General features: G+C 35.6%; 1 protein-coding gene across 4 annotated transcripts in view; it reads left to right on the forward strand.

Annotated features, from left to right (window-relative positions):
• OSBPL9 (oxysterol binding protein like 9) overlaps window positions 1-26,742 on the forward strand; it is a 149,444-nt gene that overhangs the window by 110,978 nt on the left and 11,724 nt on the right. For 2 of the 4 annotated variants that reach the window (XM_057710605.1, XM_057710594.1), the window contains 6 exons: window positions 8,148-8,186; window positions 11,753-11,843; window positions 12,892-12,996; window positions 16,001-16,160; window positions 23,129-23,241; window positions 23,371-23,489. In XM_057710605.1, the coding sequence (XP_057566588.1) occupies window positions 8,148-8,186; window positions 11,753-11,843; window positions 12,892-12,996; window positions 16,001-16,160; window positions 23,129-23,241; window positions 23,371-23,489 (627 nt within the window). The remainder of the gene's footprint in view (window positions 1-8,147; window positions 8,187-11,752; window positions 11,844-12,891; window positions 12,997-16,000; window positions 16,161-23,128; window positions 23,242-23,370; window positions 23,490-26,742) is intronic. The other 2 variants (XM_057710623.1, XM_057710613.1) reach the window with 1 other exon arrangement.

Consider the following 26,742-nt stretch of genomic DNA (forward strand, 5'->3'; position numbering starts at 1 on the left):
TGAAACCTCTTTCTAGAAATTTCTATAATACCTGCTACCTGTCTGTTTTAGCCCAGCTTAATAGACCTGCATTTCAAGGTCCTTCAGAATGGGTAACATGGATCAAGTAAATGGAGTTTGGCATTTTAATTTTTTCCAGAAGGAATTTCATTGTTAAGGCTTTTTATGTTTAGATACATTCCTTAAATTATATATGTACCCTGTATGAACTCTTTGTGTGTTTTTGAACAATTTAAGTGTAAATCAGACCACCTCACTTGCCTGCTGAAATCCTCTTAATGGTTTCCCACCTCTCTTGGAATGGAATCTAAATTACTACCACAACTTAACGTCATTTGAGCCATCACTACTCCCTCACCTCATCTTGCTTGATGACACCATTCTAACAACATTGGCCTGCTTTCTTTTTCTCAGGCCCTGCTTTTTCTGCTTCAGAGATTTGTATTTGCTTCCCTTCTTCCTAGAAGACATATCTTCCAGACTTTAGGGTTCACACCCTCACTTTATTTACATTTCTGCCCACGTGAAATTTCTTTGGAGAGACCTTGCTGACCACTCTATCTAAAACAATCCCTACCCTCCCATTAGTTTCCTTTTCTTCATGGCCTTGCATCATTAGCCAGATTTACGTGGTATCCTGTTTATTGTCTGTCTACACGTGACTATAATCTCCATGAGGACTTTGTCTTATTTACTACATGTATTAGAATGCTCGCACTGCCATAACAAAATACCACAGACGGAGTGGCTTTAACAACAGAAATTTTCTCACAGTTTTGGAGGCTAGAAGTCCAAGATCAAGGTTCCTATTGATTTGGTTTCTGGTAGGACTCTCTTCCTGGCTTGTAGACAGCCACCTTCTCACTGTGTCCTTACAGGGCCTTTCCTTGGTGTGTACACACTGAGAATGAGTGTGAATGAGAGCTCTCTTGTGTCTCTTCTTAGAAGGACACTTACTGGATTGGGGCCCCACCCTTAGGATTTTATTTAATCTTAATTTACTTCCTTTACTCCAAATATAGCCACACTGGGGTTAGGGTTTCATTATCTGACTTGGGGTTGGGTGGGGAGGACACAAACTTGCATTCCATAACACTGCTGTATCTTCACTGCCTAGAACAGTTGCCTACCACATAGTAGGGGCCTGACATAGTTGTGAATTTTGAATGAATTTTTTAATACATAATTTTTAATATTGCATGGGTTAGTATTTCTAATATGTGTATGGTTTTTTATTCATCATCCTTATAAGTTGATCTTTGGATAATCAGTCAATTTGTGATGAAGATATGCAGTTTTTAAATAATCATGAGAGGCAGCATTACATTATATTTTGAGAGCATGGGCTCTGGAGCCAGACTGTCTGGGTTTGAATCCTTGCTCCACCACTCGAGCAAATTTGTTTATCCTCTCATTGCTTTGGTTTTCTCCTATATAAAATGGGAATAATAATAGTATTTGTACTCTTACTGATAGTGTGAAACTTAAATGAATTGGTGTTTGTAATGCTCTTAGTACCAAGCATATAATTAGTCCTAAATGATTGTTAAATTAAAACTTTTTTATTAAGGCATAAATTTTAAAGCCACAAAATGGCATGTTGGTAAAATTTTGAGAACTTTTGTCTAACACTGATGGGAATATAAATTGTTGTAGTTACTTAAGGGGATTATTCTGCCCTGGCAGGTTAATAAAATTTTGAAATCAGCTAATTTGAGAAGATGTATTGTCGTCTGAGACCCCAAAAGGACATGCCAAAAAAAAAAAGAAGAAAAAAATACAGCTAATTTGATACCTGTCTTGTTTGGGGTTGATTTAGAATTAGGTTCTTAGAGGCAGCATGCTACAGGTTGGATTTTAAGCTCCTTCCAGTTTTTTGAGTCTTTCATTTTAATTCTCACTTCCCAAAGTTTCCCACATGCCTAAATGATTAGTGCATTGTTTCCCAGACTTTGCTGCACATTAGAATCACCTGGGGATCTTTAATAATTCTGATGCATGGCTTCCACTCCCAGACATTCTTGTTGTAGTTGCTGTGGTGTGTCACCTGGGCATTGGGGTATTTCAACTCCCAGGTTGATTCTAATGTGTAGCAAAGTTTGGGCACCACTTGGTTATTGGGATTTGGGGGTAAGCTATGTTAGCTCAGATGACTTCATTCTTCCTTTGTATCATAAAGACAGCAGTGTTCCACTCATGGGGAATTGCAGAGGAAGTGAGGAGTGAGGGGAGGGAGCAGAGTGAGGATAATCTGGGCGACCCCTACAGCTGAGGACTCAACCACTTCTTCATCAAGATTAGGTGATATGACCGGATGTCACAACTCCTGTAAGCAAAGGAAATTAGTTTTAACAATATTTTATTTAACTCATTATATCCAAAATAATACCATTTTAACATGTAATCAATATAAAAATTCATTTATTGAGGTATTTCACTTTCTTTTACATGTGCTCCCTTCCTCAAATTATATTTGTACCCTGTATGAACTCTTTGTGTATTTTTGAACAATTTAAGTGTAAATTAGACCACCTCACTTGCCTGCATGTGGATATCCAGTTGTCCCAGTCCCATTTGTAGAATCCCTTCCTCCCCCCCCCGCCCCCCGCACTAAGTCTTCACTCTTCTGGGTGTATTCTACGCTTTGACTTAGCCACATTCAGATGCTCAATAGCCACATGTGACTAGTGGCTCCCAAACTGGACTTCACAAGTCTAGATTATCATTTTAGAACTGTGTTGTCTGACCATAGATACTTTTAAAGTACGTTGTATGTTTAAGTTATCCTTGGATCCCAGGTTCTCTCCCCAGAACATTTTTCTGCATAGACTTTTTGTTTACGTCAGTATTCATTAATTCCTCATCAGACTTTCTTTAAACCAGGTTTATTGATATATAATTTACATACCAAGAAGTTCACTCATTTAAACTTTACACTTTAATGGTTTTTAGTATATTTACAAAGTTGTGCAGCCATCACCATAATCTAATGTTAGCACTTTTTATCACCCCCAAAAGAAACACCGAACCTATGAAGTCATTCCCTATACGTCTTTCCCTCACTTACCCTTGCCCCTGCCTCTTCTCCAATCCCTGGCAACTGCTAATCTATTTTCTGTCTCTAGACTTGCCTGTTCTGGACATTTCATATATTTAGGATCATACAATTTGTAGTATTTTGTGACTGGCTTCTTTCACTTAGCATAACGTTTTCAAGGTAATCCGTGTTGTAGCATGTATCAGGACTTAATTCTCTTTTATTGCTGAATAATATTCCTTTGGATGATATACTACATTTTGTTTATCCATTCATCAGTTGATGAACATTTGGGTTGTTCTCATTTTTTGACCATTATGAATAATGGTGCTGTAAACACTTGCATATGATGTCTTTGTGTGGACACATGTTTTCATTTCTCTTAAGTATATACTTAGGAGTGGAGTTACTGGGTAATGTGGTAACTCTATGTTTAACTTTTTGAAAAACTACTAAACTTTTTCAAAGCAGCTGCACCGTTTTATATTTCCGCTCATAATGTATACGGTTTCTGTTTTGCCCCACATCCTCACCAGCATTTGTGATTATCTTTTTGATTATAGTCATTCGAGTGGTATCTCATCATGGTTTTCATTTGCATTTCTTCTGACGAAATGTCTATTCACATTCTTTGCCCATTTTTTTAGTTGGGTTTTTTAATCTTATTATTGAGTTGTAGGAGTGATTTTATATATTCTGGATACAAGCCTTATCAGATATATGACTTGCAGGTTTTTCTTTAAGTCTGTGGGTTGTCATTTTACTTTCTAGATGGTGTCCTCAGAAGCATGCATATTTTAAATTTTGATGAAATTCAGTTTATCAGTCTTCTGTTGCTTTTGCCTTTGGTGGCTTTTCTGAGAAATCGTTGCCTAATCCTAGATTACAAAGATTTATTCCTGTATTTTCTTTTAAGAGTTTTGTAGTTTTTGTTCTTACATTTAAGTTAATATATGATCCACTTTGAGTTAATTTTTGTGGTGTAAGGTATGGATACAAGTTCATTTTTTTGCATGGGGATATCCAGTTGACCCAGTCACATGTGTAGAATCTCATCAAACTTGAATTAGAAATTTTCTTTCATCACCATAGCATATTTATTTTTTATTTCATGTACTAAGTACATGTATAGGTCCATAATTGAGAGCTTTCATTAAACTACATTGCCTTATTAGAAAGATGGGAATATATTTCATGGATTTATTGGTAGGCAGGGTTTTAAAATACTGGAGTCTATAATTCTGGTCAAAAGTCTTCCCGGATTATATTGTGCTGATGTTTTTGTTACTATCTCCGATTTCCAGATCTTAGTCATGCTGGTTTGTTCAAAGAAGAGAATAGCCACTGTGTTAAGGAATGAGGGGCTTATAACCAGATAAACATATGTTATAATCTAAGTGGGAAATAGCACTAGACCCTTTCTTTGTTTAATTAACATAATTCACATTGAATTCAGTTGAATCTCTGGTTCAGTAGTACTTGAGGTTTAGCTTTACCTGACCCTGATAAAAGGCAACTTGTGGTTTACTTACAAAACAAAAACAATAAAAATTTTTAAAAAGAAAGATTGTGGGAGGGGGAATGAGTATAATATGCCTTTTAAAATAGTTCATGATGGGAATGGATTGGTAGTAAGGCATTTACTAGTGTATGGCTTCATCTAGGTTTGACTCTGCCTTAAAAGATAAACCACAGCAGTAACAAAAATAATAAACCCTGACTTAAAATACCCTGTAGATGGCATGTATTATTAATTGAGAATATTTTGAGGGAAAAATTGCCAGACATTTAAGTTTATTTTCTCTTCCACTTTTATTGAGACATAATAGACAGCACTGTGTAAGTTTAAAGTGTATAATGATTTGACTTACTACATCATCAAGTGATTATCACAATAGGTTTAGTGACCATCCATTATGTCATATAGATACAAAACCAAAGAAATAGAAAAAAATTTTTGTCCTTGTGATGAGAATTCTTAAGATTTACTCTTAACCACTTTCGTATATAACATACAGCAGTGTTAATTATATGTATCATGTTGTATGTTATATCCCTAGTACTTATTTATCTTAAAACTGGATATTTAAGTTTATTTTAAATTATACCAGAAGTAGAAGTGGGTTTCTTAGGTAATATAATGTACTATATCAATAATGTATTGCTGTATAACAAACCGACCTAAACTAAGTGTCTTAAAATGGCAGCATTTATTTTGCTTACAAATCTGCAATTTGGGTAGGTCTCATGACTTATTTCTGTTTCATGCAGTGCCACCTGTGGTGGCTTGATTGCAGGGGAGGGGTGTGTGTGTGTTAAGATGGGGAGCCAAAGGATCCACTTTCAAGATGGCTCGCTCACATGCCTGGGAAGTTGAGCTGGGGGCCTAGGTTCTCCTCCATATAGTTCCCTTTACAGCTGCTTGGCCTTTCTCACAGTGTGGTGGTTGGGTTCCAGCAAAACAAAGTAGAAATTTGTGGCATTTCGATGAAGTCATATGTAGTCACTTTTACTATGTTTATTGGTGGGAGACAGTCACAAAGTTTCAAGAATAGGGGCCATAAACTCTACCTCTTATTGGGACAATTTTTGGAAAATTTAATCTACCACGTGTATTTCTTTCCATTTATTGCCACTTATATATAATTTCTTTCTAAGAAATTCTTTGGAAAAATCAATTTAATGTTTAGAAATTAATAAGGAAAACTAAAAGTAAATTAAAATGTCATCTGAGCAAGAAACTTTTTAAAGTTTGCTGTTCTGTATAGTTCTCAAGATTTTATTTTCAACTGTCTCTACTAAGAATTACTGAAACTTTGGATATTATAAATATATAGTTAATTCAGTTTGCAAATCTCAACATAAATTATGTACTTATCAAAATGCTTTTATTCTCAAGGATATGCAAAGGATGTGCACAGTGTTGGCAGTTCTCAAGACCATTCCTAGGTTTGATGATTTGCTTGGAAGGCACAGCATATAGTTGGACTCACAGCTATGATTTATCATAGCAAAGGATCCAAAGCAAAATCAGCAAAGGAAAAATGCACATGGGGCAAAATCCAGAAGAAACTAAGGCCCAAGCTTCCTAGTGTCTTCTCCTAATGGGGTCATACAGGGTGTGCTTAATTCCTCCAGCAACAAATTGTGCCAACACATGTGAAATGTCTACCAAGGAAGCTCATTAGAGACTCAACACCCAAGGTGTTTTTATTGGGGTTTTTGTCATTTAAGCGCTCTTTACCTAGCACTTAACCAGGATTCCAGATTTCGAAAAGAAAAGCAGGTGTTCAGCATAAACCATTTTGTTTGCTTAAACAGTTTCGGCACAGTGAGCTACCCTTATGATAGTGAGGTGGTGGAAACCCTCCTAAAATCCAGATTCCCAGACACTAAGCCAAAGGCCAACGTCATAGGCAGGCTTTCCTAAGGATAGCTATTTCAGGCCTGCTATGTTAATTCTTAAAAAAAGAAAATTATCCCCAAATCTTTAAATTGCTCTTGGTAGATTTCTGAGTAAACTCCGTGGTTAAAGAAAGAAAAATATATATAAATGATACATAACTTGGCTGGAAACCAAGACAAAATATTAGTTTCTTTTAAAACTTGAAAACCTCTTGGGGCTTCCCTGGTGGCACAGTGGTTAAGAATCCGCCTGCCAATGCAAGGGACACGGGTTCAATCCCTGGGCCGGGAAGATCCCGCATGCTGCAGAGCAACTAAGCCCATGTGCCACAACTACTGAGCCTGTGCTCTAGAGCCCGTGAGCCACAGCTATTGAGCCTGTGTGCTGCAACTACGGAAGCCCTCGCGCCTAGAGCCCATGTTCTGCAACAAGAGAAGCCTCCACAATGAGGAGCCTGTGCACCACAGTGAAAAGAAAGCCCTTGTGCAGCAACGAAGACCCAACACAACAAATAAATAAATTAAGAGCATGAATTCTGGAACTAGACCATATGTATTGAACTAGATACTCTCTAGACTAGACACTCTCTCTGTCTCAGTTTTCTCATATGTCCAATGGAGATAATAATAGTACCTACTTTATAGAGTTGTCATTGGAACAAGTAAATTAATATGTAGGCAGACTTTGCTTTATTGCATTTTATAAATGCTGTCTTTTACAAATTGAAGGTTTGTGGCAACCTTGTGTCGAGCAAGTCTGTTGGCACCATTTTTGCAACATTTGCTCACTTTGTGGTTTGTCACATTTTGGTAATTCTTGCAATATTTCAAACTTTTTCATTATTACTATATTTGTTATGGCGATCTGTGATTAGTGATCTTTGATATTACTGCTTCAACTCACTGAAGGCTCAGATGATGGTTAGCATTTTTAGCAATAAGGTATTTTTAAATTATGTACATTGTTTTTTAAGACAGTGTTGCTGCACACTTAATGGGCTACAGTGTAGTGTAAATATAACTTTTATATGCACTGGGAAACCAAAAAATTTGTGTGACTTTATTGCGGTATTTGCTTTATTGTGGTGGACTGGAATCAAACTCACAATATCTCTGAGGTATGCCTGTACGTAAAATACCTGCCAGGTAGTGAGTGTTAGCCCCTGTATCATCATTCTGTGGATATAGTGATTATGGTTTCTGAAACAAAACTCAGACCATCTATTGAGAAAAGCATTGATATACTTCTGGGGTCAGCAGCCAGAATATGGGAAATGGTGTCTGTCCTGAGTTTTTAAGGGTATATGATTATCATACCTTTAAGGTACAGTAAGAGTTTGGGGGTTGTCGCGAGTCGGCATAATTTACTATAAAGTTAAACCCAGAAATATTCAGGATCGTTAATCCTAAATTAATATATCCGCTTTTAATCATCGATACCAGTGTGACTATACAGTTCAATAGGGTATGTCCACAAAGAATTTCATTAAATGCCTGTGTAGAAAAATAATTGCTGTGCTCTTGGTTAGAATTATGTTTGGCTAGGAATGGACAAGTGAAGTTATTATCTTAGTGGAAGCAGAGTACTAGTTGTCTAACGTTGTTGCTTACCCAGTAAAATAAATTTTCTTACTAGGGAAGAAAGTACACAAGGCATTACTTAAATGAAAGAATGAAGTTAATATTTTTAACATTTCTCCTTAAGGACCAGTATAATGCGGAGAAGCACGCAGATGGAATTATAGTAAGTTTAATCTAATCTTTGTTCCCCTTTACTTCTGCAGAGCATTATAACCAGTCATGTCAGGAGAAGCCTGAATTTCTACTCATTTTTCAACACAAATTCCTCTTTTTACCTACTCACTGTTCTTTGTTGTTGACTCTTGCAATTTTTCTTGAGCTCTTAAAGTTGGCCATCTTTCAGTAATCGTTTGGAGGGGAAATATCGATCTTAAAATTTTTCTAAGTGTTGGTTCTTATTGAATCATCTTGCATGTATTACCTTGAAGGGTTAATCATGGTATAAAAAGTGCGGCTTTTATGACTAACTAAGGCATAACTCAACGCTACATTTCTTATCAAACTTCTTTTTTTCTAATGAAAGCAGAGGGGGAGGGACACAATATTGAAACATCTTAATCTAACTATATGTTTATAGGTTTCTATTAATTTCTTATCTTTATTTTTAGATTTGTGTATTGTGTTAACTGTCATTGCTACTGCAGTGTATACTGCTTTTTTGTAGGAATAAGTTGCAAGATGAATTCTTTCACTTACAGCCATTTTCTGTTCTTTCCTCCCCTTGGGTTTTACTCTTCCCTTATATTCAACTTACCCACCAAAAAGAAAAGAAAATTTTATTGGAAATAAAAGTTAGAATTTGAAGGTTTGTAGTTTAAGCTACCCTGGTTTTATGGTAGGTGTGTGACCTGTAATCAGACTTTTTCTGAAGAAGGAGGCAACTTCTTTTTTTGTCTTGAGGCTTTACAAATGCCAGCTTATCTGAAATCTGGGAACTCATTTTGTAAATCTTCAAAACCATCTTATGATTGTATTTGAAAGGATGAACATGCTATCTTTATATTTGGTTTAAAATGAAAAATAAGTTAAATATTTACATTGTTTACATATTTCTTAAGAAAACAGAGATGATAAATATTTTTTTAAAATTTGAATTAAACACATTGGAATTTTTGTTTCTCTTCACAGTGTGAGTTCAGAATTTGAGCCATGGTGATTTGATACGATTCTGTGATATAAATACAATATAATATAGTATAGCTTCCTGAGATATCAATTAAGATTGTAAGCCTCATGGAAGAAGACTGTGTATGTTGTCTAGTATTTAATGGTTCCCGAAGACCCTAAGGAAAATTAATGATGGCAGTTATTTTTATCTCTTTTCCCTCATTGCAAATCAGTTACTTTTTATTATGGTAGACAATAGTTTTATAAAACATGCTAAAAATGTTTGATCATTTGCAGTGAAAAACGTCTATAAAGTTTATACACATAGAAAATCTAAACTTGTAGAAAACAAATGTATTTGAATCATTTGATCAGGGACTATAGCATTTTTCCTTAAGAGTTTTTATTTAAAAAAAAAGAAAAGGCACTGTTCATAGTTTAGTCCTTGGACCCAGACTGCTAGGACCTAGCCCTGCCACTTACTAGCTGTGACCTTAGGCAAGTTACTTAACCTTTGAGTCTTTGTTTCCTCATCTGTAAAGAAAAGTGACTTCTATCTCAGAGAATTGTTGTAAGATAGTAAGCACATAGTACTCAATAAATGTTAGGTATACATACATATATGTATATATAATTATATTGTATATTGTATTGCATGAATTTTATTAATGTTACAACAGATTAGGTCTCAGGATTGTTATTTGTTTGCACTTCTCAAGCTCTGCACATTCTTTTTTAAAGCAGGGCTTAGAATGTTATTTGACGTATTTTAGCCTGAAGTTGATTGACCATGGACTGTTAGAAGCACATAGAATAGTTGTATTTTCTATTAACAACAGCAACAAAAGATATTTGGTGCTTTTAATATACATTCAAAAAAGCCTAAAAGTGTTTTGTGGGATTGACAAGCTTAATCCTAGGCTTCTGAAAAACAGAAGATTGCATTCAAAAGATAGAATTCTGGTCCCTTTTTCCAAAGTTATTTTATTTCTTGGTCTCTTTAGTAATTTTTTCTTATCTAATAGATGAGGATTAGGAGGTGGGATATTCTCGTTCTTATGGCTCAAAAGTATTAAAGGTGGGATTTTGCCTTTGTAAAGCACTTGGAGCCCTTTAGAGAGAAATCACTATGTAAAAATAAGGAATTTATTTTAAGAACAGCTCCAGGATTGAGACACTTGTTTAGTTATTATGGCCCAGCCTGGTATCTGAAAATAGAATCATAAAGTAATAACCAGAAAGCCCTTAGAGACCATAGCATCCAGACATTTCTTCATTTTATACACTGGGAAAGTGAGGCCCACAACAGATGGAGACTTGCCAAGTCACTGGTAGAGCAAGGATTCTAGGAATTAAAATTCTAAGTCTCTGTTTCTGTGCTTTTCCTTATGTTTCAGAACCTTCCCCACTTCACTTCACTTCAGGTTTTTGATTATTGTTTTCAGAGTTTCTTATCTGTCTTTTATTTTCTAGGACTAGAGTATTTATGGTATATAGACTGTTGTGACAACAATCAGAATTCTTATGTTCAAATCAGTTTAAGAGATCTGATTTAGTGATTTTTATATATTGATATTTATGCAGAGAGGGACTATAAAAAAATAAGTTAGTCATTAAATAAGGATACTATAAAAACTTTCCTTTTATTTGTTTCCACTGTTAGGTGTTTTTAAATTTTTACAAATGCTCTTGGGACTCATTCATCAGTAAAGTATTTCTTTTCTAATTCTATTTCAGTATTTTCTGTTACAAGCTCTACCTAATATATATTTGAGCTTTTCAGATTAAGGAAAGCTAAAGAACATAAATTTTTATATCTTGGGTTTTATCTAGTATAGTCTTCTAAATGGTGGATTTAAACTTTACTTTGGCAAAGACCTTGGTTTAGAATCTCCCTCTCTTCCAAATAAAAAAAAATCAGTAAGCTATGGAATCTTGTTTTTAAAATGCCATCATGCTGGCAAAATAGTTTCTTGGCATGGAGTCGGGAAAACCTAGACTTTTTTTTCCTCTCTAAAATTGTAACTACGTTTGAGTATTTTTTTCCTTCTAAATCCTCAAAAAAGTCATCCAACTAGAAGATACATTTCTTTGCCTTTAGTGACTGTAAAACTAGGTGCCCATACAGTGCAATACACATTGATAGAAGGTGGCAATAGCATGGGATGTAAAGATAAGATTGTAGTGGTGCAGATACATTAGTTAGTCATAGGTGTAATGTTTATTAATACCAAAGCAGAAGAGAGCATTTCTCCATCTTTGATATTTGTGGTGAATTAAAAATTTGAGAAGCACTGAGTTGAATTGAGAGGTTATTGTTTTGGCTTTCTGAAACCATTCTACAACTCTTTCTAAGTGTTTTCACTTAGCTTTACCTTCCTATATGACAGAGATTCATTAATTTTCTCTCCGTACTATGCTTTTTAAAAAATTTTTATAGGAAACTCTTAGACTTCTGTATAGTAAAGTTGTTTTATTTCCTCTTTGCATTTTGACCAACATGTCTATATAGCTACCCTCAGGACTTTGCTGTCAGAAATGTGGGCTTTTCATACATTTGGGAGGGTCAACGCTGGAAGGGTATTTAATTAAAAATAACTATCCTGTGCTTCTTTATCTCAGAGTACTATTAATCCTGTAGATGCAATATATCAACCTAGTCCCTTGGAACCTGTGATCAACACAATGCCTTCCCAGACTGTCTTACCTCCAGGTATAGTAAAATATTTGGGAAAGTGTTTCACAGATTCATTGATGACAGAAAACTTAATATTTTATGGCAGTTGCAGTAATCTTGAAGGGCTTTTTTTTTTTTTTTTTTTTTAAATAAGTGAAAGGAATCTCATACACAAAATACAGCCAAAAATGAACTGGAAAAAGATGATAATATTTTGGTATTGGGGCTTTTTAAGTACAATTAAAGTGCTTTTGGTTTTCAAAGTGAGGTGGAAGATAAGCATTGTTACTTGGATTAACTGGTAGGACAGAATCCTATGACCCAGGATTCATGGCTACAAGGAAAACTTAATATACCTTGATCTACTTGAAAGTAATCCAGGAATGTTCTATTTTGGTGTATTCTTTATAGCTCTGAATAATACAGATGGTTTCTTCATGGTGGACTTTATGATAATGAGAAAGGGAGGAATGAAATTTGTAATGCCTACTGATTAGATAGACATGTATTTTTAAGGATAGAGTAATAAATATATATATTTTTAACTTGCAAAGGAGGGCTTAGGGCCAACACCCACTGATTCCTTTTACTTTTTTGTTGCATCCAACATTTCAGTGTTCTCGCTGATGATGTAATTAAGTCAGAAATTTTACTGGAAAAAAGAAAATCTTTTTAAAAATACTTACAAGTATGTGAGATCTTTTTATGAATTTTTACTCCTTAGGAGAATGAGCTTTATATCTCTCACGAGACTAAAGAGGAAGTACTGTGCCCCATTTTAGATTTTATAAGTGGTTTGGTCCTCAGGGGGAAAGAGTTTATCATCAGAAGCATTTGCTGGTTTTACAGAGCAGTTGTACTGAGGTACTGGTCTACCTTGACTAGTCTCTTGATATTCTGCCTAGTGTCTTAGTACTAGATTGCATATCATCATTGAGTTTAAAGGAGTAGTAGCATGGAACTTGACTTAATGGAATTTAGTCTCAAAAATTATTGATCTTTAGGATTTTGAATCCCACACAATTATAGTTTGAGTTATGTTTGGCTTTTTCTCTAACTTATTTCACATGTTCAAATCTCCTAGAACCTGCTCAGTTGTGTAAGTCAGAGCAGCGTCCATCTTCTCTACCAGTTGGCCCTGTATTAGCTACCTTGGGACATCATCAGACTCCAACACCAAACAGTACAGGTACAGAGTTGTGTAATTCCTTTACTTCTCATAACTGCCCATTAACATTCAAGATTTGTATTTGATTACTGATGGGAAAAAGATTGAAGAAAGGTTGTGTATTTTGTCTTGGAGATACCTTAGTTTTACCCTTATAGTTCCATACGTGAAGTGATTAACTTTGTGATTGAACCAGAAGTTTAGTAATAATTATAATTTAAATGAAATAAAGTATTGCAGAATTCTGTGTATTTGTTTACCTTAAGATTTATTTTGAAGATCTGTATTGGCTTTTTAAAAAATTTGCTCAAGTTAGAGTTATATACTTTCTCACTGTAAAGGAATCAAATGATACAGAAGTATGAGAACAAAAGCTGTTTGTCTTCTTTACTCTTTGTCATTTGCATGCATGTGTGTACATATATACCTATATTGTGTATTTTTATTTTTGTTTTTGTTCTAACCTAAATGAGATCCTGTGATTCTATGACTTTCTCTTTTCATTTAACTGAGAACATTTAGAGAGCTTTCTATGTTCATACACTTGGGTCTACAACATTCTTTTTAACAACTGCTCAGGTAGCTATTACCTGTTTTTCTGCTGATGGACGTTTATTTAGGTTGATTCCAATATTTTCCTATTGTAAGCAGTGTTTCAGGGAATATCCTTGTACAGCACCTTTTGGCACATATGTATTTTTTAAGGATGGATTTATCAGTCACATTTTTGCCAGTTTTACAAGCAAAAGAAAGATACTTGGTTTTAATTTGCATTTTCTTTATTTAGACTTATGGTCTCTGTTTTTTCTCTAATTCACAGGGATACTATCAATGTTAGTATAGATTTATTTCTTGTTTTAAAACTAATTATGTTGATTTTGGGTTATCAGTTGAATGGAACTCAAGGGGGCACTTGGTGTTTTTGTCCCTGTTAAACTTGGAGGCCAAAATCAAAACCACTCTTAAGGATGTTGGGAGATAAGCCCCTGCTGTTACTCCACAGATTCTTTCCTGGGTGGGACTTTTCCTGTGTAATAATGAAAAGTTACCTTGTGATTTTTAGCTCAATTTGAAATTTGAGTTAGTAAAGATGCCGATGTTATTAGTTTGGTTTTTAATATTTAACAGCCTGAGCAGATGTCTTCTGAATTATGAAAGAAAGCAAACAACAACAGCTCTCTTATTTGAAGCTCTTGGGAAAATGCTAGTAAGCAGTTTCACTAATGAGGTTGAAATGTTTGGCTGACTTTTTTCTGTATTTCATTACACAGTGTCATTTTAAAAACAGTATCTGTGTTTTCTTTTGTTTTTCTTTTTTTATAAGGAGGAATTATGTCAGAGATTTGAAATAGCCAAAATTTGTCCATTCAGAAATATGCAAAATTAATTATTTACAAACTTTGAAAAAGTTGGCAGTATTCTTTATGTACCTTAAGTTTAGGATCATTAATTAGTTATAAATAATAATAATTTAGGATAAATTACTTCAGAGGAAGGCATTTTAAAAATATAACATTTTAGAGTAGGTGGATTTAAAGAAATTTAAAAAATTAGTATGTGGTTTATGTCTTGCTTGATTTTTCAACCTCATTTCTTCATCTTTCTTTCCTTTATCTCTCTCACTAATACATAAAAGAAATAAAGGAACAACTGAAAAAAGAAATAATACTGTTTTCTCTCCTAAGAAAAACTCAGTTCTTTTGTTTGCAGTTCCCATTCCAACTCATTTTCTTTTTGGATATGTTTTGAATTTTGTGTGGTCGCCTGGACTGTTTGCTTGTTAGTTAATCATTTGTAATTCCTGGTCTTTTTCTTTCTTTCTCTTTTGTTTTTTTCCCCCCATTATTTCAATAAGAGAAATTTTATTTCCCATCTTATTGCTGCTATGGGGTGGGTGAGAATTTAAAGTTATTTGCTAAGATGAACTATCTTTGGAATTCCCACAATAAGCTTTGCCTATTTAGACAGCAAACTTTCAGTGTTATGTTTTAAAAATATCTTTGTGAACATGGCAACTAAATGTGGAAGGTGGATGTGCTCTCTCATAACTATTGAACCATAGACACTGGAATGGGCTAAAAATCCATGGATGGCTCTGTATTCATTTTTATTGCTGCTGCTCTCATTTCCTTCTAGAACTGTGGCCTTGGCTTTTAGATTGCCAGTAGTGACTTAATTAATTTTAATCTCCACCAAGCATCTGTAGCAGTTTGGCATAAATTGCCTGAGGGCCCTTAGATGCTCAATAAATACTTGTTAAATTATTTTCAATACTTAGCTGTTGTGTTTGATACTTTTATTGTTACTTTTTATTACTAGGCTATGAACCAGATGATTATCACAGTTTCTTCCTCTGGATCGCCATTAATTTCTGTTTCCTTAGTTAGACTGTTTACGAATAGAAAGATGTTCCTCCTAGTTCTTTCCTTTTCCACATGCCTCCCTAGTAGCCCTCTGTTTCTCTCTGCCTCTGGGCCCTGGGCAACCTGACTTAGACTTAGGTAGAAAAGAGATGAGGAGTTTGGATGATGAGTGTTCCCAGCTTTTATGTTTGCCAAAACATATTGACTAATATGAATGTGATATCCTGAACAGTGTTTTAACATTCATGTGGTATTTGATATATTCTTTCCACTTTGTATTCTTGGTGGCTGTATTTTTTAGGTATCTGGGTCTATAGTATAAAATAAGAGCTCTGGCTTCCCATTGGTACTGGCAGCTGCTTTGGGACTTCTAATACCTTAACTCACACAGTATGATTATAATCAAAAGAACTCCCTTCCTAATAATAGATGGGGATATAGCATTTTTTCATTTATTTGAAAGGCTGTGTCCTGTTTTATAATGTGATTTGCCTTTTTCTTTGTCTAGTTTAAATGTTGATTTTCTTTATAAATAGTCTAGGGACTTCTACCAGCTTAACTCTTTCTTGATTTTAGAAAGGTCTGCTTTGATCCCATCTCCCTAATTTCTTACCTTCTATAACCAACATTGTCCTCTAATTAAAAACTTTTTAACTTCCTAGGCAGTGGGCACTCACCACCTAGTAGCAGTCTGACTTCTCCAAGCCATGTCAACTTGTCTCCAAACACAGTCCCAGAGTTCTCTTATTCTAGCAGTGAAGATGAATTCTATGACGCGGATGAATTCCATCAGAGTGGCTCATCCCCAAAGCACTTAATAGAGTAAGTAGATGAACTATGAATTGAAATGACTTTCCTGATTTTTAAAAATGTAATTTGATTTTGAGACTGGTTTAATGACAGAGTCCTTTTATAAATTACTATTTGGAAAAAGTGAAAAAGACAGCTTATTTTTAGTTGCCTTATAGGGCAAAGCTAGTTCTATGAGAATATTGATTTTTACTCCTGATTTAATTCAAATGGTATAATTTAATGTCAGTGATGGTAACATGCCAGTATTGTTCATTGAACTCTGGGCCTTATTTCTATAGAACCAACATTAAGAGAGGGTCAAATGACAGTGAGTAAGCTAGGAAGTATTATTCATATAAGAGGAGGGTTACTGTTACTTGTTTTCTATAGAGTAGAGATATTTGGGTGCCTGTAAGCCAGGTACTGTACTAGGTGGAGGAGTGATACAGAGGCGAATAAAGAGCCTGTCCCTGCCCTGAGGCAACTTACAGACCGTTGGGGGAAACACAGACATTTATAATCCAGTGGGAAATATGCTATGTAAGAATTAGCACAGAAAGAATGGGAGCATTTTGAAGTCCTGAGAAGTCAAGAAAGGATTCACAGAGGAGGGAGGGGATGTGATCCTAAGGTGAGATGTGGATGAGTAGAGAGAAGGGACATGGAGGGTGAGAAGGGGAGGGGGAAATGGAAAGTGTTCTTTTCATGGAGATGAAACCCTAATAAGAAAGACTTGGAGGCAACGGGAGCTTGGTTTCTTTGAGGAGCTGTAAGCTACTGAGCGTGACTGAGTGTGGCTGTAGCGTAAGTTGTGGGAGTGGTTAAGAAGATACAGAAGAGGTTAACAAGAGCCAGGTCATGAAAGAGTCCTTTTAGCCTTTTATGAATTTTGAACATTTTCTCACAAGTGATGGCAGCTGCTGGTCAGGTCTGCATTTTTGAAAGATAGATACGCCTATATTGTGTAGAATTAAGTGCAGTGGGGATGTATTACATGTAGGAAGACCAGCCAGAACTGGGGAGAAAATTGAGAAATGTTGATAACCTGAGCTAAGGTCATAGCATAAGAATGGAGGGAAACATGTGAACTCTAAAGATACTAAGTAGGCAGATTTTGGCAGATATTGATGATAGGTTTTCTCTAATTAGGAAATATTTGACCTATTTTACACTGTCAGAGCAAAGCTAGGTATGTTCTGTTGTACAGAAAAGGCCTTTACGTGTGAAGTCACTTACATGATAGCTAATAAGCAAAGTACTTTTTAGCCCTACTAGTATATAGGTTGCTGTGGTTAGACTTTGGATTCTGGAATCTTAGAAAGAATAGGTTCTAAATCTGTTTTGTTTTAAAGGTGTGTGATCTTGGTCAAGTTATTTAACCTATGAAATCCTCAGTTTCTTTGTTTGTAAAATGAGGATAATAATAGTTTCAACTTCAGGGGGTCATTGTGAACATTTAAATGAGAATAATGTTAGTCAAGTGCTTATTATGGTGTCTGGCATGTATAATAAGTATGCAGTAAGTGGTAATTGTTACAGAAAGCAAATTAACATTTATTTGCTTTAATGGTCTTATATTTGTTGTAGATGTAGTTGGCTTACTTTTTTGTTGAGAATTTTTTCCAAGTCTCCTGCCATCCCAGGAGTTGGTGCTATTGTTACAGCTTGGGGTTTGCTTTGAAATACGGTACAAATTTAGAAATGATTATATGTGAATTTGCAAGCTGAGTACCATCAGCCAAACTTAGACCTTGAACGTTGGTTTCTTTTAGTAAGAAATATCGTGTGGCACTCCAGTTTTCTCTCTCTCTCTTTTTTTAGGAGATACAATCATCTTTTTTTTTAAATTGGGGTATAATTGCTGTACAATGCTGTGTTAATTTCTGCTGTACAATGAAGTGAATAAGCTATATGTTGTAGCTATGTCCTCTCCCTCCACCACCCCTCCATCCCACCCATCTAGGTCACCACAGAGCACCGAGCCAAGCTTCTTGCACTATACAGCAGGTTCCCACTAGCTGTCTGTTTTACACATGGTAGCGTATATATGTCAATCCCAATCTCCCAGTTCATCCCACCCCCACTTCCCTCCGGTGTCTACATGTCTGTTGTCTATGTCTGCATCTCTGTTACGGCCCTGCAAATAGGTTGATCTGTACTGTTTTCCTAGATTCCACATACATGCGTTAATATACGGTATTTGTTTTTTTCTTTCTGACTTACTTTTTCTCTGTATGAGAGACTCTAGGTCTACCCACATCTCTACAGATGACCCATTTTTGTTCCTTTTTATGGCTGAGTAACATTCCATTGTATATATTTACCACATCTTTTTTATCCATTTATCTGTCAGTGGACATTTAGGTTGCTTCCATGTCCTGGCTGCTATAAGTAGTCCTGCAGTGAACATTGAGGTGCATGTGTCTTTTTGAATTATGATTTTCTCAGGGTATATATGCCCAGTAGTGGGATTGCTGGGAGAACAGTATGGAGGTTCCTTAAAAAACTAAAAATAGAACTACCATATCACCCAGCACTCCAGTTCTCTTAAGGAAGCACATGAACTGAAATATATAGTGTCATATATAATTGCAGCATAACTATTCAGAATCTCAAAATTTATAAGGGAAATGACTACCTTAATTCAGGAAGTTTTGTTACATAGTGGATCAAATTCAGATTTTGAATGCTGGAAAAGTAAAATGTATGCGATTAGGTGAATACATACTGTTAAGACATGAGACTTTAGTCAGAGAAGAGAGATTTGAGCCCACAATTCAAGAAGGCTAGTTTAGCAGAAAGAGTTTGGTTTAGCATATTGGTTTCTTAATGTTTATATGTGGGGAAATAAACTATTATGAGACCATTAGTAGTAGTTTGCCAATAGAAATTTCACTTTAATTTTGAAAAATATTTTTTATGATAGTGGGGTTAAAAAAATAGGCATTTGGAAGAAAATTCCAAAGGAAAGGGTATTATTGATTTTTGAGGTGTTAAATCATTGTTTTCTTTAAACAGCATTAAGGACTGTCTCCTACATCGAACATTAGCTATTATTCGAAAGAAAGTAGAATTGAATATCAAAATGGATCATCTATCCTCTAGAAGCCTATAACTATATTTAATAAAAGCTTAATAATAATGTGGTTAGCCTTCTTATTACATCATTGATAGCCAATCTCTGGCCCCAGTTTTAGGGGTTCTCCTGACATTTTTCTGAAATAAAATTTGTTTTTCCAGATCTTCATTGGAGTATAATTGCTTTACACTGTTTGTTGTGCCAGTTTCCGCTGTACAACAAAGTGAATCAGCTGTATTTTTACACATATCCCCATATCCTCTCCCTCTTGAGCCTCCCTCCCACCCTCCCTACCCCTCTAGGTCATCACCAGTCATCTCCCTGTTATGCAGCAGCTTCCCACTAGCCATGTATTTTACATTTGGTAGTGTGTATATGTCACTGCTACTCTCTCAGTTTGTCACAGCGCGCCCCCGCCCCCCGCCGCCACTCCGTGTCCTCAAGTTGGTTCTCTACATCTGCATCTCTATTCTTGCCCTACCACTGGGTTCATCAGTACCATTTTTTTAGATTTCATATATATGCATTAGCATATGGTATTTGTTTTTCTCTTTCTGACCTACTTCACTCTATATGACAGACTCTGGGTCCATCCACCTCACTACAAATAACTCAATTTCGTTCCTTTTTATGGCTAATATTCCATTGTATACATATGCCACATCTTCTTTATCCTGCAGACAAAACAACCGACAAAGGATTAATCTCCAAAATATACAAGCAGCTTATGCAGCTCAATATCAAAAAAACAAACAACCCCATCCAAAAATGGGCGGAAGACCTAAATAGACATTTCTCTAAAGAAGACATACGATGGCAAACACATGAAAAGATGCTTAACATCCCTAATCCTTAGAGAAATGCAAATCAAAACCACAATGAGGTATCACCTCACACCAGTCAGATTAGCCATCATCAAAAAATCTAGGAACAATAAATGCTGGAGAGGCTGTGAAGAAAAGGGAACCCTCCTGCACTGTTGGTGGGAATGTAACTTGATACAGCCACTATGGAAAACAACATGGAGATTCCTTTAAAAACTAAAAACAGAACTACCATATGACCCATCAATCCCCCTACTGGATATATACCCTGAGAAAACCATAATTCAAAAACATACATGTACCACATTGTTCATTGCAGCACTATTTACAATAGCCAGGACATGAAATAGATAAATTTTAAGTGCTTACCTGATGTACCTGTAATAGGCATATCTACAAAGTTACTGCAGGCTCATAGGCTTTTCTTTTTTCTCCTTATAAGCTTCCTTCTCTGTGCTCTCCCAGTACCCATCCCATAACAACTACACGGTTTATGAACCTCCTATTTGAAGGGATCCAGAGTTAAGTTCTATGTCCAACTCACCAACTCAGGCTTCCTTTTCTCCTTCAATTTCATGCTTTCCTTATATGCCCTAATCTAGATTCCCAAACAAGTAGGAGCTGCAGATATTTTATTTGGCCAGCACAGTGTTTGTTGACTTTTTTTTAACTTTTTATTTTATGTCGAACTTTATTAACAATGTTGTGATAGTTTCAGGTGTACAGCAAAGTGATTCAGTTATACATTTTCTCATTAAACGGGACTTTAAATCCCTTCAAATTTAGTATGCTGGCACCAGGTCTCTATTGTTTATAATCTGGCTCTAGTCACATACTTATGCTCTCTGCCTGGCCTGTGTAGGCATTGAGCTTGTGTGCCACCTGCTGGTCATCAGCTGCTACCACTAGTTTTCTAGTTCGCAGGTCAAGTTTCTATCTAGTTTCTCTCCCGGAAGGTAGAGCATTTGAAGGCTTAAGTCCTTTTACCATTCAGTTTCTAAAGACCTGTAGTAATGATAACTTTATGTGTGAACTATTTTATTGGACTTTGCACATTTGTACACTAGATGTAAATGCATGTGGGAAAGAACTTGTGCTTTGGAGCCAGACATGTATTTGAAATGGCTCCACTATTTAGCAGTTATGTGAACTCTGGCCAGTCATTGAACCTCTGAGCCTCTGTGTGTGATGAGAATAATCATGTCTACCTTTTAGGGTTACATTGTTATGGAGATGAACATATACAGTGTTTGGCACATACAAGGTACTCATTAAGATTTTGGATTCTGTTGTTATAATTAAATTCAGAGCTGTACATTTTTGGGTTTAGTTTGTTTATGATCTTATGATTTAATTCTGTATAAGTTAGCCCATTGCAGATAAACCTTTCCTGTGTATCATTTTTGTCAGTGCCTCTACTGTTTTGTAACTATAGCCTTTAAATCCTTTGTCCTGAATGAGGTAAATTATGAAATGGATGAATGAGAGTTTATCCCATGAGCTTTACTGAGCAGTTCACTTGGTCCAGACAGTTTCTAACCTGAATAAGGAGGAAAAGCACAGCATAAACTGACCTCTGACATTTGGAATTGCATCTAAAATAAGATACATGTTTTAAGGAATCTGAGATTTAGATCAGTTGATTTAAAACATTGATTCTATTTTGATGATGTATCAAAGAGCCACAGAACTTTTTGAAGATAATTTTTATGCAGCTCTTTTATTTAATGATAATTTGGTTTCTCTTAATCTAGTTCTTTTACTCATATTTTCCATTGGCTCTCAAAACTGGTGAAATTGACATTAGTTATAGTACCGTGTGATGTACACTACTAAATTATCAAAGAAGCAATATTTAGTTACCTAAGGATTTTTGAAAAATAGGTCAAAAGAAGGTAAGTAATCAGGACAAACTATGTTTTGATTAGAATACATATGTTCTAATATTTTAATATTAGAATGTTCTAATATTCTAACGTTCTACTACAGGTTAGAGCACAGGATTTTTAGGATAATGAAACTATTCTCTGTGATACTACAGTGGTAGATACTTATCATTATATTACATGTCAAAATCCATAAAATATACGAGGCTAAGAGTGAAGCCTACTGTAAACTATGGACTTTGAGTGATAATGGCATGTCATATAGGTTCATCAGTTGTTACCAGTGTACCACTCTGGTGCAGGATGTTGATAGTGAGGAGGTTGTGTGTATGGGAATTCTGTACTTTCTGCTCAGTTTTGCTCTGAACCTAAAACTACTCTTAGAAAATCAAGCTTATTATTAAATAAGAAATCAAAAGAAGGTAAGTAATCAGGGCAAACTATGTTTAAATTAGAATGTATAATGTTTTTTGCACATATAAATTTGCAATAAAAGACTTTTATGGTGTGTACATTTTATGAATAATATTTGCAGTATGAGAAATTTGGTTTCTGTTTTTATCCTTAATAAGTAAACTTTGATCATTCTTGTATTAATGTATAAATACTAGTCCTGGTAAGTTATTATCACAACTATAATAATATAATAGAGGAAGCTTTCTTTAGACCCTGTTTATCAGCTCATAATACCACTTACCATAAATTTACTAGTAAAAAGTAATATGCTTTCTTATTTTTAAATTTCAAATACAGTTTTTTAGTGACTGGGAAGGGTGTTATTAACAATGTGGGCTTTTATCAACAGATCTCAAAAATATAGACATCTTTCTGAGACTGATTAATAGACTTATAATTTTGGAGGTTCTGGAAATTGTTGCCAAGAATTATGACATACCTACATTTATGCAAAGTAATAAAATTGGAAAATGAACTCTAGTTTTAAACTTACATGCAGAGGCAAAATCTTACTTATTTTTCATGGCCTTTCAGTATGGCTTGGTTTAAGCACACACCGTGCAAAAAACATGAGGCAGATGGGGAGAGAGTTGGAAAGCATATATGTATATAACCAGCTAACTTCAAGGGTCTAGTTTGTTTCTGTCAGCTCTCTGCATATATTGGTTTTAGGTAGCTTTATAGTTTAGCATCTTACTGTGATTTTAAATTGCTTTCTTAAAAAGCTTAAGAAGGTGATTAATTTTTTTTTAGTTCCTCTGGATCGGCCTCAGTCTTGACACACAGCAGCTCAGGAAATAGTCTAAAGCGCCCAGATACCACGGAATCACTTAATTCTTCCATGTCCAATGGAACAAGCGATGCTGGTAAGCAGTCTTTGAGAGTTTAACTGTTTTTTTTCTTAAAAATATTTGTTTAAAAAATTTATAATATTGGTAATAGCACAGATTAGCCCAGTTTAAAACACCAGTCTAAGAAGATCTGTTTTATTTTAGACCTTTTCGATTCACATGATGATAGAGATGATGAAGGGGAGGCGGGGTCGGTGGAAGAGCACAAGAGTGTTATCATGCATCTGTTGTCACAGGTTAGGCTTGGAATGGATCTTACTAAGGTAAGAATCGAATTTGGTATTTGCTGTTAGTCTTAATGTGTATATGTAGGTTCTCAGTGATCATATGGTGAATGTATCTGCAAATGTAGTATAGTGACATAACTTCTGTTTATACTTTTGTCTTGTTATGAATTAATATATATGTGCCTGAGTAAACTCAGAATTTTTATAAATGGATGAAATAAGTAAAACTAGGATAATTTCATAGAGACAGTATGTATCAATTGTGTGGATTTTATTGGGGGCCAGCATGGACTAGTATTGGGCTTGGTTAGTAGTTTGAACAGAACCTAAAGCAGTATAGTGCGCATAGAATCAAAACAAGAAGAGTTCTGATCTCGAGGTTAGAGGACCTGTGCTTACATCCTACTTCTGCTGTTACCAAACTGTGTGACCTTGAACAAGTCTCTTCCTCTATGATCTTTGGGTTTCTCATTTGCAAAATGGACATACAGTGACCTACTTTACAGGATTGTTGTAAGGATTGGAACAGGTAGTGAGTGGAAAATTGTAAGATGCATGTTGAGCCATGTAATTATTTTGGTTCTGGATTTGAATTTGAATTTGAACTTGGCACTCTAAACAGAATGACTGATATAGGAGACTGTGTATATCCCTGCCCCTGTGCTAAAAGCCTCATCCTTTCACCTGATTCTCACCACAGCACTGCAAAAGTAGGTGTTATTGTTAACTCCATTTTATAGATGAGGAAACTAAATCTCATAGAGGTTAAGTAACTTGGCTAAGCCCTATTGAGTGGTAGAACTGAGATTCTTACCTGGTCATAGATTTCAAAATCTGTAAACTAATCCATAATACTTTCTAGTAAGTGTCTGTAATAAAAATTTGTACTCCAAATCTAAATGAGAACAGAAACACAAGGATAGCATTAATTTGTGCAATAAACATACTTGCTGGGAAAGTTCTAGGTAAGAGAATATTTGCAGGAGCTTGCCCCCAGAATTTTTTCAGTGATCATTAGATTGATTGCATAATTGCTGGAGCAGAATTGCAACTTCAAATTTGAAAGATACAGCTTAATTTTAGATGTTGACATTTATAATACATTTCTTTTCTACATCTTCTACCTTTGTTGGTTTTAGTCTTTATTAATAGAAGGCCCACCTACTGGTATCTTGAACAATACTAGGTTTATTATCTCATGTAATGAGAAGTCCAGAAGTAGAGTAGCTCCAGGATTGATTAATTCGTAGTGGATCAGCAATATGAGAAACAACCTAGGTTCCTTTAGTCTCTCTGCTCTGCCATCCTTAGCATGCTGACATTTACACGCAGACCTGTCTCCTCATCATTGCAAAATGACCGCCACACTTCCAGTCGTCACATCCTTATGCAGATACGTCAAGAGGCAGAAAAATAACTTGTTTTCATGAATTTTGTTGTTATAAGGAGAGCATTCTTTTCCACAGTGCCCATCAAACTTCCAGTTGAATCTCATTGGCCAGAACTAGGCCAGTAGGCATGCCTAAGCCAGTCCCTGGCAGAGGAGGTTCAATGACTGATTGGTTTAGATTAATCCACATTCACCCCTTGAGATCTGGGAGGGCCCCTGTGACTCTCATGGCAACCTGTAGCCTAAACCTGAACTGAGTCAAAGTTCTGTTAGTGCGTAGACAACCAAAAGTGTGTGCCACGATCAAGTGTGTAATTCTTGCCTCACATAATTTCCTCCACCAGATAGTCCATGTTTGGGTTTGTAACCACTGAAAGTTTGTTAATTTTTGCCAAATTAGCTATTTTAGAAATCTTTATTGTCAAATGGCTGTGATTGCAAGAGCTGTTTATATATTAAGATATTTAGCCCTGTCTTGTTCTTCAGCAGTCTTACTTAGTGATTTATAATCTCTGTGTTCTCCAAGAGTGGTAGGAAACTGTACCACGCTTACTTGCTAATCTAAGCATATTTATATTACGAACATGCATGTTCTGTGGAACAGTTAGACACTGGAGTCTGATAATAAACATCCTAAATGTTAGAGCCATAGTATTTCTTTCCAAGCTTGTGTTCTGTCATTCCTCCTTATATACACAGAAATACTGGTCCACTGGTCAGTCCCTGTCACACTCATTTTCTGCTCCTCCTCCTGCCAATCTCCATGTCATGTTCTTCTGTTCTTCCCTCTATTATATATATATAATAGTCTATTATAGCCTACTCTCTAAGGCTTTTCTCTAGCGCCACCTCAGTAAGTTGTTTCCCAGCTTTGCCTTCATTTTGGTTCCCCAAACAGAACATGATCTTTGCCTCCCCTGAATTTCCAGGGTACTGTGAGCATCTCGTCTGTGATATTTATCACATTCTACCTAAAATTGAAATGCTGGCATTATTCTCTCATGCTTAACCTTTGCTGCTTCCATAGCATTTACCACAGGATCTTGAATATAGCAGATAGGTAGTAATTACTACATTTAAAGGAATTTTTGCTTACTACAATGCTCTGCTTCCATAATGAATACTGTCTAATCTGATACACATTTCAAAAATTCTTCCTCCATTCCTTTTTTAATTGGTTAATCCTAATCTATCTTACCCTTTTCCTCCATATTCCAATTTCTTCTTTGTTTTCTCCTCTGCCACATTCCCAGCCCCTCAGCATTCTCCTTCATGGGCTCAGCCCCATGATGAAAGAGTAGTTTGAATCCCCTCTTTATTCTCTTCTTCATTTTGTTTATTCCCTTCTTCATTTTGTTTATTCCTTCGATTACTTAATTTAAATTTTTCTTACCTTGGCAATAGTAACTGAAGATGCGAGTACAAGTAAGTATGGTCCTTGCCTTCTAGGATTTGATTGTTTATTTGAGGATACAGATCCATAAGTAGATAAATTTCCTAATGCACTTACAGTGATAGAGGAACAACAGTAGAGAGGAAAGTGCGCACACCCCTCCCCTGGGCAAAGTCTGATAGACCCAGTTTTGAATTCCACTAAATAACAGAGCAGTGAGAAAATTTTTCACCCTTTTGAGCTTCAGTTTTCTCCACTGTAGAATAAGGATAATGATTTATTCTTAACTGGATTGTTGTACAGTTTAGTAAGATAATGTGTATGTGGTGCTCCAGAAGGTGGTGTAGTATCGAAGGGTTGCTACTGAGTAGTTGTTACTGTTACACTGATTCAGGGAGCTAAAGGGAGGTTGCACAGAGGAAGTGACATTTGAACATTCAGAATCTCTGTTTTTCATCTGTTGGGCAGGTTAATGGGCATTTCTGAATCAGAACAGTTTGAGAAGT

This window comes from Hippopotamus amphibius, chromosome 1 (genome assembly GCF_030028045.1).
Source record: "Hippopotamus amphibius kiboko isolate mHipAmp2 chromosome 1, mHipAmp2.hap2, whole genome shotgun sequence".
NCBI classification, from domain to species: Eukaryota; Metazoa; Chordata; class Mammalia; order Artiodactyla; family Hippopotamidae; genus Hippopotamus; species Hippopotamus amphibius.